General features: G+C 41.6%; 1 protein-coding gene across 9 annotated transcripts in view; it reads right to left on the bottom strand.

Annotated features, from left to right (window-relative positions):
• Positions 1-16,594, bottom strand: part of DYM (dymeclin) — a 165,312-nt gene that overhangs the window by 92,168 nt on the left and 56,550 nt on the right. For all 9 annotated transcript variants that reach the window (XM_083402821.1, XM_083402823.1, XM_083402817.1 and 6 more), the window contains exons 10-14: positions 7,672-7,854; positions 7,160-7,338; positions 5,557-5,682; positions 2,920-3,033; positions 2,271-2,365 (exon numbers count right to left, since the gene is read on the bottom strand). In XM_083402821.1, coding sequence (XP_083258947.1) covers positions 2,271-2,365; positions 2,920-3,033; positions 5,557-5,682; positions 7,160-7,338; positions 7,672-7,854 — 697 coding nt within the window. The remainder of the gene's footprint in view (positions 1-2,270; positions 2,366-2,919; positions 3,034-5,556; positions 5,683-7,159; positions 7,339-7,671; positions 7,855-16,594) is intronic.

The following is a 16,594-nucleotide window of genomic DNA, read 5'->3' as shown; positions in this document are numbered from 1 at the left end:
GATTTATTTATTTTTAAGAGAGGGATAAAAAGGGGAGAGGGGAGAGAAAGAGATACAAACTAATATAATAAAAACAACAACAACAACAACAAATTTAAATAGGTGCCTCAATAAGCAGGTTAGGTTTGAAGATGGACCCAGGTCTGGAAAGCTTGATGACTACTATATTGCAGAACAATCTGAAAACCAAATGGGCAGCAGTTGAGTCGCTACCACACCCATAACTACACACACAGGGCAGAGTGGAAGGTGGGGAGGCCCAGAAATTTGGCATAGCTGTTGGGCCAGGAGTGGGTTTGACGCAGAGGGACCAGTAGATCCCAGGCTAGCTCATCCCCTCCCCCATCTGCTTTATGTAAGCTACTGCCGGTGGGAATCCTGCAGGCGGAATGGAGAGCTCTTGTCAAGGAACTGCCATCAGCTCAGAGGTGGGAGGTGGAAGGGCAGTTGTGTTATAGGGAACCTCCAAAAGTCTTGCGAAGCAATTCCTCGTCTGGCGAGGCGGAAAGCCCCACCTCCAGTGGGGAGGAGGTGGTAGGACCAGGGGAAGCTAGGGAGAGCCTCAACATCGACCCTGAGCAAGCCGGAGAGGAGGGAAGTACCCCTTTGCCAGCGCCCAGTCTGCGCAGTAGGTTTCGGCGCAGGGAGGGGTGAAGAAGGTTGGGGGTCAAGCGACTGTTATACTGGGGGAGGTACAAAGACTGCCCACTCCCAGATTCTGCTAGCAACTGAGCCAGACATGAACTTGTGACGCTCTTCACTGTAAGTAGTTTTGCACTAAGAAGAAAGCCTGGAAAAGACAGGTCGGAGTCTTGCCTGTTTGCTCTCGAGCAACCACAACAACATCTGACAGCTCTACACCAAAGAAGCGATGCCGGCAGAACTGTTTGAGGCTCCCGCTGCTCCAAGCATGACAGATAAGGGGGGTGTGTGTGTATTGCAGTCTTATTTATTTAAATATTTAGTCCTCACCTTCCAGAGTAAAAACCTTCCCAAGAGAAAAATAAAATATTATAATACCCAAGTCACACTTAAAACCAAGCAAAACTAAACACAAGAAAAACTACAGAATCTAAGGGATCAGCTCGCAATGTAACAAACATCCTTGAAGGAATTCTGGGAAACAGATGTATTTAATGGGTCACAACTGGTCCCAAGGAAAGCCCCAGAAAGTACAATGAGGGCAAAATGACTAGCAGGGAAGTTGTTGATTTGGAAGATTTTGGGACAACAGAGCTCAGATTCAAGCAGAAGTTCTGCTGTGCCATCAAAAAGGGAAAGAAGTACAAGATACAGGAGAGGCTGTTTATATTACATAGCGATCTCTGCTATTGAGGGTCCATGACTTCACAAGAATCTATAATAATCATACTGGTCTAACACACCAGTATATTTATTTGTCCCATGCCATTCACTAAACAGATTACACAGCACTTTCCCTAGTGTGTCAGCAGTAAGAGGCAATATTAGTGTTTGCCAGTGGCAGCGGCTGCCCATTGGGAGTGGTAGGGCAGAAGGGAGGCCAAGAAGAGGTGGTGCCTGAGCCAATGGGAGCCACAGAAAACTAATTCTAGTCCGTCTGTCCCCAATCTCCTCCCTTCTGTGGTCTACAAGAGCAACACGGAGATGGAGGAGGAAGATGACAGGTATGGCCCCCCACTGGACAGCATGCAAGTAAGAAGACAATCAGGGCTCTTCCACACTTACCTTTGCTGCACATTTCTAGGCACAGGTCTGGGCTTCCTAGGTGTCCAAGCGTGTCCCAGATCTGCTGCTTTCCCTGTGAAAACCTGCTCTTTACTGCTCGAATCAAAGCAAACTGCAATCTGAAAAAACTCGAATTGCCATTTGCTCCAATTCAGCGGTAAAGCTCAGGTTTTCCTAGCAAAAGCGGCAAGGGAAAAAACCATTCATACACAGACCAGGAAAGCAGAGACCTGTGCCTAGAAAGTGCGGGGCAAAAGGTAAATTTGGGTAAGCCCTGTGACTGGTGGGGTAGAGCCCCATTCACCCTTATGGAGCAGCCTTTTGGCCCCCTATTCGATGTAGTTAACCATTTTTGGCGGGCACAGGCAGACGTCATTAGCAAGCAGCTAAAGTATAAATGGAGCACACTGTACTGCAGTTTAAGATTTAACCTAGACTTCATGAAGCTGAACAGAATTTACCTGGGTTAATATTCAAACCTGAGCAATAGGAAATTCAAGTATCTATCCTGCGGAATTTAGGTTAAAGCTAGTTTAAATATTTTGTAAAAGGCTTGTATTTACCTGATGATCCTCTGAGCGGCATACTGATGAAGTGAGCGGAACTGTGCTGACATATTGGCTAAAGCTGCCAAACAATTTGTATGAAGGTATTTGTCCTGTTGGAGATGAGGAGGGGAAAAAACACACACATCAAACTATCCTTTCTGTATACAGCAAGACCTGTCAAAAGGAAATCACTCACCAGTCTAACATCCGTTTACCGGAGGCAAAGTTGCAATGAAGACAAACCCAACTTGTGCTCTGATTTTAGGGGTAAGCCTTAGCAACAGCTTGTGCAATCATGGCTCAATATGCTTAGGTCTTTTAAGGAATTGTCACTGCATATTTTTAGAGTGTGACTATATATTTAACCCTGGTCAGAAACAAAGCTGAACAACTTTTATTCTTCTTCAGTCCTTAATTTTTATTTTATACATTTTTTTTAAAAAAAGGTTTGCAATAATGCAGCTTCCCTTTTCTAAACATGGCAGGTGAGGAACAAAGAGGGGGGAATTCCTAAAGGCTTTTAAAATAACAACACCAAACTAAAGTGAACAGTCTCTGTGTCTCTAGTGCTAGGAAGGGCTGGTCTGGGGATGTGGAAAGGAATTAGCAATTAAAGTTGATCAGCTCCGTTCTACGTGAAATCAGCCCAAAATACAGTTCTTACCCTTGTTCGTGTCATGTTGTACTGTATAGTCCTTATTACTACTAGTATCAGGAGACTCCCCAGGGAAATTTCTGTTAATACACGTTCTGAGTACCAAGTAATATTTTTCAATATCTGAAATAAAGAAAGGAAAGAGTATATTTGATTGTCTTCCACTGCCTGCTATTATCAGTAATTTAATATATTTGTTTTAAAATCATTTAAATTTTATTACAGTTAAATTTTATCTATGTTATTTTAATTTGTGTAAGACAGCTTAAGTCTTGGTCTGGGGAAAAGGTGGAATGCAAACAAACAAACAAACAAGTATAATAGTGCTGTTCTCTGGACTATGGTTCCCCCCACCACCATCCAAACGAAAAGACTAGAAATCTCCATGTTTGATGCATGGCAATTTTAAACTGAATGAATGAATGAATGAATGAATGAAAGATGAAATAAAATCAATCTTTTCAGCAGCTCAGACTTTATATAGAGAAATATTGTCTACGAGTGAATCTAATCATGTCACACCTTGTGGTCACATCACTACCAGCTATGTCTGGTTCACCAGCTATGATTATTTCTGGACAGAGAGAGTCTTGCCACTCTGACCCATGTGCTGGTAGCCTTGAGGTTGGATTAGGGTAACATGCTCTATGCCAGGGGTAGGCAACCTAAGGCCCGTGGGCCGGATGCGGCCCAATCGCCTTCTCAATCCAGCTCATGGACGGTCCGGGAATCAGCATGTTTTTACATAAGCAGAATATGTCCTTTTATTTAAAATGTATCTCTGGGTTATTTGTGGGGCCTGCCTGGTGCTTTTACATGAGTAGAATGTGTGCTTGTATTTAAAATGCATCTCTGGGTTATTTGTGGGGCATAGGAATTCATTCATTTTAAAAAAAAAATATAGTCTGGCCCACCAAATGGTCTGAGGGACAGTGGACAGGCCCACAGCTGAAAAAGGTTGCTGAACCCTGCTCTATGCCCTTGAAGGTGACTCGAAAGTTGCAGCTAGTCCAGAATATAGCAGCTCAGTTCCTATCAGCAGCTCCTACTATCAGCATATAACACTAATTTTGAAAGAACTGCACTGGCTGCCAATATATACAGAGATGTGCATTCAGGATCAGAAGTACACAAAGACAAGCTCACTGACGTCTTGGTTGCCCTTGCGGATGTCATATTAGGTTTACTTAACAGTTGCGGTTTTCATTATTAATAAAACTGGACTCAATACAGGCATAGGTAGCTGCTTGTCTGAAGCCAATGGCAGAAAGATCTCTTATTTTTGATCTTCTTTCCAAGGAAGCCAAAACCACATTTTCTTTTCAAACAAAAATCTTTTAACCAGACAGGAAAGCTTTTGCGGCTTCTTTGGGGGAACCCAGGAAAGTGTCTATATAATCAGCAATTTATAAAATGGCACTTACTAAAATTAATCTTAAATATCAATAAATAATTGTGGGTGTAATACCACAAAAGGAAAATACATACAGAGATTGGCAAAGGCAATGCGGCTATAAAAGGAAGACGTGCAACGAAGGACAGGATGGGAGGCCCATTATGATGCAAAATGTCTTTATTATTTTTATTTTCTCAATATTTAACCACAGGACAAAAGTTGTGCATTTCAAAGTTTCAAAGTTGCTAAAATAAACTAGCATAGTTTTTTAGAGGCCCTCTTAAGATGACTACAAAAGATTTCTGTTGCATATATTTATATTTATATTTTTTAATTTATATTTTTTTAAAGAAAAATGTTTAGAAAAGTATATCCCCACCCCATGCTGAACGAAAAGACTTTCAAAACTGAGGGATATTTCAAAAACAGTTTGCAATATAGTTGGGAGTGGGGAGAATTAAGCTGTTTAAAGGGGGGGGGGAGGGGAATGTTCCTTTGGTCTACCACAAGTTTCTTCTAGGAACTGAAGTACTTCCACGAATCCAGCTATTATGCTTTATTTCATCTACAGACTGCTAATTTTTTTAATTTTTCTCATTATAGATAAGTTTGCTCCAATATTCAAAATAAGCATATAAACTGGAGAGTGTGGGGTGGAAGAGTGTGAACAGACAAACAAAACTCAATGATCAGGTCAGAGCGCCTCCATCATTTGGTTTAAAGAATTGGCTTATAAATAGTTGGATGGATCCAACCTAAGGTCCCTCTGAAATAAAAAAAACTTAAGATAGTCATGACAAACTTTTCACAGTAATTTCAGTAGGGCCAAAATCGAAATAACAGTCTGAACCCAACCTAATATTTTGAAATACATTCATGAACTGCATCATAACTGGAGTTAAAATGCAGGCTTAGCCAAAAACTCACTGGACATAACCTCCTCCTTTTAGACTCTATATACTGTGTAAAGTAAATCAGTTATGTTATATTTCTCAAATTTGTCATCCAAAATGGACCTGACTCAAGGTGCAATAAGAGTTTCTTGATTAGCCTCAGTATAAAAGGCTTAAGACCTATGGGAAAAGACTAGAGAATCTCAAATGCTTAGGAACAAATTGAATGCATAAAAATAAGCTATGCTGACATGACAACCACCATCAGAGTGAACTTGGCAACAAAAAACCCAAATTCATCTTTATACAGAAGCGCATTTATATTTTAAATTGATTTATTATAGCTCATAAACTTACCACTTCATGAATGGATCGATTGAAGCCATCATCTTCAGTAAGGATTAACAAAATTATCAGAGCCATGTAAACATGGTGAGAGTTCCTTTCTTCGACATGATAAAGGATCTCAAGAATTGGCAAAACCTTGAAGAGAGAAAAATAGGGATGGAGAAGTTTAGTATTCAAAAGTTCCCAAAACAAACATATACATACAGTTTTAGATCCCTCTGATTTTACATAACCATTTTGTTAGTAATTTAATAGCTTCAGAAAAAGAAGATGAAAACACACACAACTGACCAAAAATTCTTAACTCCCTTTCGTTTGTATGTGTTTTTAAAGCAGTCGGGCGTGGGGGGGAGAGTTAAATAAACTCCTATGAGGAAACATAAAATTCAATTCCTAATAAACAAGACTCTTGGCAATGCTTTTATGATGGATCATCACATTCTAAATTTCTAGAGCTGACAGAGCTAATAATAATATACATCTAATTCCATCATTCTGGCAGGTAAAGTGGACTGAGTGTGATATTTTATCATTAATAGTATCCAACATGGGTTTAAGACAGTTTTGCTGCTTCGATTTAAGAAAAAACATCCTGCAGGGTTCTCCCCATCCAGCAAATTATTTCAATCTCTTTCACAGCAATGAATGGCTAAACTGCAGGAACGAGCAAACACATGGGTTTTTGAAGATTGAGGGATGCTATGGTGTTATAATCACTGAAGTAGGGTAAAGTGGATACCAGGGCTTGGTTGATCCATAGCCAAGTGTAATGGTTCTAGGGATTGCTTGTGTGTAAGTAGCCTTTACTCCTGGCTAGGTTGCATGGTTGAACCCTTTCTGACTAGAGCCCTCTATTCCGTGGCTGCCTTAGTCGCTGGCAGAATCTGTCAGTGGGCGTTTCTTAAACCGCTTCCAACATCAAAGCTGCTTGACGCCTAGTCTCCTCCCCCGTTGCCTGCGCGAAAGCTTTTTGCGCAAAGTGGGTGTGGGCAAAGGAGCACTAGTCCCCTCTCTGCTCGTCTCCTGCAAAGAGTCCTGGAGCCACCTCTCCGCTTCCTCTATCTCCTCCCCTTCTCCACTGGTGTTACGCTGATTTCCTTCCCCAGCGTATGGGCTATCACTCCTCCTACTGGGACCCTCTCCACCATCATCCGGGAGCCCTCTCACCTCCTCCTACTCCGATGGCAGTTCCCTGACACCAAGTAAATGCATTCTGCATACAATTTAAATACACTTTCCTCCCCCAAGAGTGGGAATATCTGTGATGGTGTACACAAACAAACTTTTCACAAGCAAGATCCTCTGCTGAATACAGTCATACCTCACATTACATCTGCTTCATGTTACGTTCTTTCAGGTTGCATCCCGTGGCGACCCAGAAGTACCGGAAAGGGTTACTTCCGGGTTTCGCCGCTCGCGCATGCACAGAAGCGCAAAATGATGTCACGTGCATGGACAGAAGTGGCGAATCACAACCCACACGTGCGCAGACACGCCACTGCGGGTTGCATTCTTTTCATGTTGCGAATGGGCCTCTGGAACGGATCCCATTCTCAACCAGAGGTACCACTGTATTAGATCGGCAAAGCAGTGGAATAAGTAAATTACTTACCAGATTTTCCATATCTGTTCGAGCCAACATATATGTTCGAACATTGCTGTTCTGATGCAGAAGGATGTACAAAAGAAGGGTTGCTTGATCAGAGTTTTGCTGCTCACACAAAGTGGTGTATAAACTGTTAAAATTAATCTGGAAAGTGTGAGGATTTGGTGAAGGAAGAGCAGTGCTATCTGGAGGGGGGGAAACAAACAGTTTGAAAGGGATTCATCTTACTGATTTGGTGATTTCCCCATAGTGAGGTGAGTCTTCAAGGGTTAGTTCAACAGTATTCAAACTTTTCAGACAATGGACCCACCTTTAGCCCAGACATGCATTTGAGGACCCTAATTCTAAAAAAACCAACAACATTTATTTCTAGAGTGATAGTGCAGCTGTAATGACCTCCTTTGGGTCCTCTTAATGCCAACAAGCCCATAACCAAACTAAGATTCTACTGCAAGGTTCCCAAGTTCAACTCTCTCTTTCATTATTGACAGATGGATAGGTTTTTAAAATGTACATACCTTGTGTGTTCTTGAAGGACATAATAGCTTGTCTGTAAGGGTTTGGTGTATCTGGTGCATCAGTTAGATTTGCTAGCACAAGTAGCAACAGAAGACTTTGATTAGCTAGAGGTGAAGACTCCTCCTGCTGAGGAGCACGCTTGCTGCCCACGCCTCCCAATGTGAACACTGTCCATAGGCCAGCTAAATGGAAGACAAGGATATCTGACTTAGGTTTTGCAGCTAGCCTGTATGAACTGTATATTGAACTCTGATTCAAATTAAGACATTTTAGAGGTCTAGACTTGATATGCAGTCCTATCTGCAGCTCACTCCAATAGGTTAGAACTTCTTGATCACCAATGCAGAACATATAGAAATAATCTCAAAATTCAGAAATTAACCATCTTCAGTATACAATTTAAAAGGAATCACGCAAATTCTATCCACATGCAATCTGATGGTACTATGCTGCGATGCCACTCCCTAGATTCAGCTAGACACTGTGATGAGCTTGTGCCCCAAATTGGGAAGCTGTGCCAGCATAAAACTGCCCAACTATGAATTTATGCCAATGTGGCTACCCAACACAAAGACAAAAGTAGGTGCAACAAAATTAAATTATCCTGCATCTGCTGTGCACAAAAAATAATAATTTACAAAGCCAAAGAAGGAAGGTTGTTTTTATCTGTATCAGTGCAATAAATAAGTATGGCACTATTGTGAAAGCCTTTTTCTTTACTAAGCTGCAGAATACACGCAAAACTAACCTTTCCAGTGAAGCCTTTGGCTCAACTCCTTCATGTAACTAAGTCAATAACTAAGTCTGAGCACATACAATGGAAGCAACCTCGTACTGGGTAGTATTCAACTAATTTTGACTCACTGAAATTAATGAACATGGCTAATTAATGAACATAAGTAAGCAAAGTTCACTGATTTCAACAGATCTACTTGAGTAAAATAAGGGACGCGGGTGGCGCTGTGGGTTAAACCACAGAGCCTAGGACTTGCTGATCAGAAGGTTGGCAGTTCGAATCCCCGTGACGGGATGAGCTCGGTTTCTGCTCCTGCCAACCTAGCAGTTCGAAAGCAAGTAGATAAATAGGTACCGCTCCAGCGGAAAGGTAAACGGCGTTTCCGAGCACTGCTCTGGTTCGCCAGAAGCGGCTTAGTCATGCTGGCCACATGACCTGGAAGCTGTACGCCGGCTCCCTCGGCCAATAAAGTGAGATGCGCGCCGCAATCCCAGAGTTGGCCACGACTGGACCTAATGGTCAGGGGTCCCTTTACCTTTACCTGAGTAAAACTTAGCTGAATGCCCACCCATTGGCTTTTCTGCTTACACCTGCCTCCTCTTCCCTTTTCTTCCTGTTTCCCATGTTGGGTCCTTAGGGCAGAACCCTTTCTCCTCTTGTACTCAGTAAGTGCCATGCACATTGATGATACATGCATGCATGCATGCACACACACTAATTTAATTTTGTACTCTTATACAAGCTGGATGAGAACCGATCAACAAAAAGAGGGGAACAATATAATACCACCTCACTAGATAAATACTCCAATGACCCCTTTGGTTTCTTATCTTTCCACTGACTAGTTTTGCCAAATCACAGAGACTAAAAAACACACTTCATAGGCACATAAACTCTCCTTGAATTAAGCCAATTTGTCAGTTAAATTCCAAAGTCCCTAGAGCTCAGACATATGGGCTTGGTAAGCATGGAAACTAACAGGGCACTGGATAGGTCAATTAAAAAGTAGCTTGTAATTTCAATGCTTGGTGGAATGTGAATCATTATTCTTAAATATTTAGGCATAAGAAAACATGTTGCTCCAATAGACAATTAGATAACAGACTCTGAAGTCTGACAGCGATATCACACACTATATAAGAAAATGCACGAACTTCTCACCAATATTTTACAGGCTGTGTGTAATTTAGAATGCAAGCTTAACACAGTGAATGGCATTTGACTAAGATAATTATCCAACACTAGTATGCTACACAGAAGAAAAGACTACTGAAAACTAATTATGAAAGGATCGTTTCTAGGCGACATAAAGTCTGGCAAAACAAAATAAAGCATCCAAGTATTCAAAACTACCGTAGATTGGCTTAGCTTTGACGTATTAAAACATGACAAGTTTTCAGGCACAGCAGATACAAATATAAAGGTTATTTAAGGTTGACATAAATGCAACGAAATTACACAGAACATTTTGGTTCTACCATGCTAAATCCAAGACTAGTACAATAATGGCAAGGGGGCCCAAACAAATTTTGGTGGAAGGGGAGGGACATTGAAGAGCCATAGCAATGAGGCTCAGCATCCCCTCAGGTACCATTCTAAGATTATAGATGATTTCAGTGTTTCTAAACTACCGTATTTTTTGCTCTATAAGACTCACTTTTTCCCTCCTAAAAAGTAAGGGGAAATGTGTGTGCGTCTTATGGAGCAAATGAAGGCTGCGCCCCTATCCCAGAAGCCAGAACAGCAAGAGGGGTCGCTGCTTTCGCTGTGCAGCGATCCCTCTTGTTGTTTTGGCTTCTGAGATTCAGAATAATTTTTTTCTTGTTTTCCTCCTCCAAAAACTAGGTGCGTCTTATGGTGTGGTGCATCTTATAGAGCGAAAAATACGAAGTTAGGACACTCTTAGACTTTAAGACCAATTCTATGCCCATATAAAAAGAGGAATTGTTGGCTATTAAAACAAGGCTTTGTCTCAGAAAAGTGTGCACGGGATTGCAGCCATAATTAGGGTTAAGATCTTGGGTTACACAGAAGAATGCTGCAATGAAGCAGGAATGGAGGATGTCCCCCCCTTTAGCACTTTTAAGAACTAGGTCCGTTTTTTTCAAAGAATGTAAGGTTGGGGGAAGAGTTTTGGGTAATGTGAACACTTGCATACTAATAGTCTTCTTAATTGGGATGGAATAAATACTTTCTGGAGGGTTTTTGTTTTCGTTCTGTTATATATTTTGTATTCTCATTTTATATTTTTCTGTTGTGAACCGCCCTGGGATCTTCAGATGAAGGGCCGTATGCATATTTAATTATTATTAATAATATTAATTTAGAATTACAACAATATACTGAGTAAAATTTGCAGGGTTTTAAAATATATGGTCCTGATTTTTACAATGTGTCTCACAGCTGTATGTGCCATGCCATCTACCACTACTATCTGAAACGTAATTACGTACTTTGGACTGTTCAAATTTCTCTGCCTTCCATCTAAGAAAAGTATCCTAAATTAGGTTCTGCAAAAACATTACAGGTTTCCCATTGTGTGCCACATCCTCCTTATCTCTCAGAACTTTCATTAATTTGTCCTGTACTTTTAAAATGAGATTATGTCCATCTTGGGGAATGCAGTTGTCTTAGGTTTAGGGCCAACACTGTGATATGCCCATTCTGGCTCAGCTTGATCTACCAGGTCTGGGAAAAGTGCAGACCACCATTCTAGCAGAGAACTCACTATACCATTGCCTTCCACCAATTCTAGACTCTCACAGTCAGCTGACCACAGTTTCTCAGGTAATCTTGCTTTACTGCAGATTCCACTGAGATTGAATTAACCACTGCAGCTTTTCACTATGACAAATCCCTAGATCCACATACCCTTATTTACTTGATCTATGCCGTTAAGCCCCTTCATGGATCACTGCCTTGATGTGGCGAAGGGGCTTGAAGAACTCAGAGAAGCTATGAACTATGCCGAGCAGGGCACCCAAGATGAACAGGTCATAGTGGAGAGTTTTGACCAAACGTGATCCACCTGGAGCAGGAACCGGCAAGCCACTCCAGTATCCCTGCCAAGAAAACTCCATGGACAAAGAAGACAGGAGTGCCTGGCGTGCTCTGGTCCATGGGGTCACGAAGAGTCAGACACGACTGAACGAGTAAACAACAACAACATGCCGTTAAGGCTTCAAGGGACAGAAACCCCAAACGCCATTCTTCCACTAGGTCTTTGCAGATTTGTTTTAACTGCAATACCTCTTTTAATGGTTTTGTAGCCACCGTTGATATTTTACCCTTTGCTGTTTTCGAGGTATTAGCCACCATATTGTGGGCATGAGCTGAGTCCTGTGTGTCAAATGTTTTGAGTGGACTTACTGTCTTAAAGTTTGGGACACCTTAGGTATTGTGGGATGTCCCCACCTGCAGAAATGATGAAATTGTAGACAAGGTGGAAAACTCCCAAACCATGTTGGCATCTGGTTCCCTGTGCTCATGCATCCAACTTCCCTTTCACTCTTATATATAATCTTTATGTAAAGGTAAAGGTACCCCTGCCCGTACGGGCCAGTCTTGCCAGACTCTAGGGTTGTGCGCTCATCTCACTCTATAGGCCGGGAGCCAGCGCTGTCCACAGACACTTCCGGGTCACGTGGCCAGCGTGACAAGCTGCATCTGGCAAGCCAGCGCAGCATACGGAACGCCGTTTACCTTCCCGCTGGTAAGCGGTCCCTATTTATCTACTTGCACCCAGAGGTGCTTTCGAACTGCTAGGTTGGCAGGCGCTGGGACCAAACGACGGGAGCGCACCCCGCCACGGGGATTTGAACCGCCGACCATGCGATCGACAAGTCCTAGGCGCTGAGGCTTTAACCCACAGCGCCACCCGCGTCCCTCAAGCTTTATGTACTTTTTGCAATTCAGTCACTTTTTTAAAAACAAATGCAACACACCACTTGGTTTCCCCAGTGAATAAAATAGCATACCTTTCACCAGACATATTTTCATGTACAGTACTTCATAGCAAAAAATTATAATCCTCCACCTTCATTCCTTACGTGCATGTGACAATTGTAAAATTGTCATTTTTAGTTAACAGCATGCAAAATAACGGATTAACCAATATCACTGCCAAGCTACCTGAATTTAGCATCCTCCATCAAGCAGCTTCCCAAGTCAGAGCAGAGAGCTGACAGGGTGAGTTAAGCTAGCAAGGTCTTGTGACCGACCCCTGTACATCGCTGGCACCAGCAAGGCTAGACCAAGGCTCCAGCTTCTGAGCCTTGGCATGACTGCTTCCTGACTGACTGGACATATTTGCTAACCAGCCAACTCTGCTCTGTGTTTTCTCTCCTCAGCTCAGCCGGTCGCTTTTGCCCCTGTAATCACATTTGCCGAAATGGGTTGTTTGCCCAGTCACTTTTAACACATAATTTCAGGCTCCATAAATTTAAACACCCATATCCTCCCAATATTTAATGGTATCTTTGTTATTAGGATGACATTTGACCCAACTGCATTTCTTTAAGTTGGTTGCCTCATAATAAAAGCCTCTTCTGAGAATTCTTTTTTTTTTTTTTTTAAACCAATAACCTTGAGAAGATGAAATGTTTTTCAAAGTCAGTCATCAGCATGCTCGGTGGTGCTAAGTTCTACATAAATCATGCACCCACACCCATTTTGAGGGAGGGGGAGAGAATAACAAAATAGAGAAAAAATCTGTTTAGCTGAACTGTTACTGCTTTACTCAACCCATTTGTTGCAAGACAAGCTGTCTATACAACAGGCTCTCAATGTCAATTCCGACTCAAGCCTGACCTTTTCAGTGTCAAGAGAAGCATATTTAGCCTTTTATTTTAACCTAGTTCCCAGCTAACAAGCATATTTAAAAACTACTCTGTGTCTATCTTGATGAATGCTTTACTTGGAATTAACCTTTTCACCCAAAAGGCAGAAAACTGCATTTCAGGTACCGTATTTTTCGCCCTATAGGACGCACTTTTCCCCCTCCAAAAATGAAGGGGAAATGTGTGTGTGTCCTATGGGGCGAATGCAGGCTTTCGCTGAAGCCTGGAGAGCGAAGGGGGTCGGTGCAAGAAGGGTGCGAGGGGGGTCGATGGGAGAAGTGAAAATCACAACCCTTCCAGGTAAGTGTGAAGAAGAGTAGGTCACTGACTTGAACATGAGGCAACACTGAGATACATTGGTTTATCTGTAATATCAACAGAGGCCGTTACTTCTCAGGGTTCCCAGCTTTCTAAACCCTCAGGGACTGGTTTATCTACTCCTCTTTGTCAGCCACAAAATCTGTTTGTATTCATCAGCTAATACAGAGAGAAGACTATTTGGTGAAGCCAGTGGAATGGGGGGGAAGCATGGGGAACTGTCCATCAAGAACTTTATGGTGGACTAAATATACCTGCACTGGTCCACCTCCTCCACCACACACCAAAAACCATTGCTTGAGGGGCTATTGCTGAATTGATAGTCAGTGTTGATGCAAAGCATCAGCCATTCACATAGTTTGATTTATCCCAGCCATCAAACGAATAAGCCAGCACGGAGATGGTCTTTTTGGCAAATGTGTCCTCTCTTTAGAACTTGTTCTCAAGAACTGTTCAGCTGATGTCATTATGATTGTCTTTAAAATTCTGGACTAAGTACATTCATGTTTGCCCATGCTAAATTAAACAGATGCATCTTTGTTTCATGAACTGCTTTTATTGTCATCGTTGTTCCTGCTTCACACAAACAGTTGTATTTCCATTTTATTGTATTTTAAAAATATGCTTATTGATGTGATAATATTTTGAACACCATTTGTAAGGTCAACCTGAAAAGTAGTATATAAAATACCATGAACAAAGGAAATATAGGAAACAGTATAATGCTAAGCATGCTTACTCAAACGTAAGTCCTACTGTGTGCAATAGGACTCAGATCACATGTGTATTGGTTTGCAGACTTAAGAGTCTCTATCAGGATGCATGTACGTGTATGCAATTACTTTTTTTGTGCTGGGGGGTAGATAGGTGGTTGAGATTCTGCAGGATATCACAACATGTTATAGGGATTCCTCTATCAAGAAAGGGTTGGAAACCCCTGCAATAAACAAATGGGATGGAAGAGAGGAAAAATGTCCAAGCTTAAAAAATGAACAGCAGTGGGTTCAGTAACGAACCCTGAGGATTCCATTTAAATTTTAAGTTGCCCACTTAGCATAAATTCCCTATATCTACCTGTTGCATATTTTGAATTCTACACAATAGATTATTTACAAAAACCAGAAGACAGAAATAAACTCACTACTAAGCATTTACAATAATTCCAGAATTTTATTTTTGGAAATGGAAGTATTATTCAGTTTTCTGTAAATTAATCTATAGTAATTTTAATAAAAGCAATAAATATGAAATGCTTCAAGCATCAGATCTTCCCTTCCTCAAATTTTAACCCATAATGCTGAAACAAATATCAGTGCTGTATCTCGACAGCTTGCATAGTTTATGGTTTGTTCATTGCCAAAAAATCAATGGAGGGTACCAAATGTGATAATGTTAAAGGGTAATCTGGGGAGACTCTTGCTCAACCTTCTCAGACACTCAGCCACAGGGGAGAGCCAATAAGGGGAAGTGCTCATCCATTGACTTTTCCAAGAAATTTATCAGTTTCCCTAAGGCCTCTTTTGCAGCATAAAGAAAGGTTATGTTGCCATCTCACTCTGGTTCACAAGTTTAAATTCCCATTGCAGCAACACCCAGAGAGTTTCCTGGTCCCTCAACTAATCTAATAGGAATGTAGCTGGCCTTCAATGGAGCTGGCCAATATAGTGAAGTCCAGCTTCGTTAACTACAATATTATCTGTTTTATTGTGCAATGACACAGGAACTTTTACTAACTTTTGTTTGTTTGTGAATAGGTGATGTGTCATCATACTGGGGAGTAGCTGGAAAAGTTCTGAAACCAGAAACAGATGTGTTTGGTTGCTATTAAAGCTCCAAAGATAAAAATACAAAAGGAAATATCTTCTCTAAGAAGCTCCAATGACCTTTCTTGACTAGATGGTTCAAATAAAAGAGCTTAATGATGTAGGTCCCTAATATCTGAAAGACCACCTCTTCCCTACAGAACCTCTTGAGTGTTAAGATCAACAGAGGGGGCCTTCTTGGTAGTTCCAGCGCCCTCAGTAGTTGGGTGCAGTGATGGCCTGGGATAGGGCATTCTCTGTGGCAGGTGATAGGTTGTACAAACCCCCCCCCTTTAAAGGTACATCTGGCACCTTCAATATAGTTTCTGTTGCACACCAAAAATACACCACTATATACTGGTCTTTAACCACAGAGATATGTTTTCAGGACCCACCATATTCCTTCAAGTTGTTTGAAACAGTTTAATATCGAATCTTAAATTGTTGCAAGGTGCAGTGAGACTCAATAGTGAAGGGCAGATAATAAATTTAATAAATAAGAATAATAACATTAGAAGTAGCATATGCTCTCACACCAACTGTGATCAGTTTTCTCCTCGATAAATACCCAATAGTGTTGCACACAACCATAGCAATGGTAAGATCATCTACGGACCATCCTAGTCAGCCCCCCCCCCCCCCCCGTAGCCAGATGGATTGTCTATATTAACAGAGGCAATGCTACGTTATTATTCTGTTACCCTAACTCTTACTTCATATGATGATGATCGCAGGGTCTGGGTTGATTCATATGGGTAGAGATGGTCCTTGAGGTATTGCAGTCCTTGGCTGTGTAAGGCTTTATAAGTCAAAACCAGCACTTTGAATTGGGTTTAATTACATCTTAGTAGAAAGCATGGCTGCAAAGGTACAAAGTTCCTCGCTATGGCACTGCACTGAGGAAACGATTCCCACCAGATTTTACATTGGTTCATCTGCCTTATACAGAGTTCTCCATGAGTCAGATGAGAAATTTGCTAAGTAACTGTGATTCCAAAGTCAACACAAGCAGGACCAGGCTGCCCTCTCCCGATTGCAAAGACAGTGCCAAGCATCAGAGCTCAGAAGCTTGAAAACATCACAGGATGCCATTGCAACAGCAGCCCTCTGCAGACACCAAGAGTCAAACCTTCAAACAGATTTTCAATAATGCTTAATATACTCAGTACTTTACTGAAATCACTGCAAAAAGAACTTCAGAATGCAACAGAGGTAAGCAGGGGGTGGG

Source organism: Podarcis tiliguerta (assembly GCF_965153285.1).
Source record: "Podarcis tiliguerta genome assembly, chromosome: 11".
NCBI classification, from domain to species: Eukaryota; Metazoa; Chordata; class Lepidosauria; order Squamata; family Lacertidae; genus Podarcis; species Podarcis tiliguerta.
This window is presented reverse-complemented; position numbering and strand designations above follow the sequence as displayed.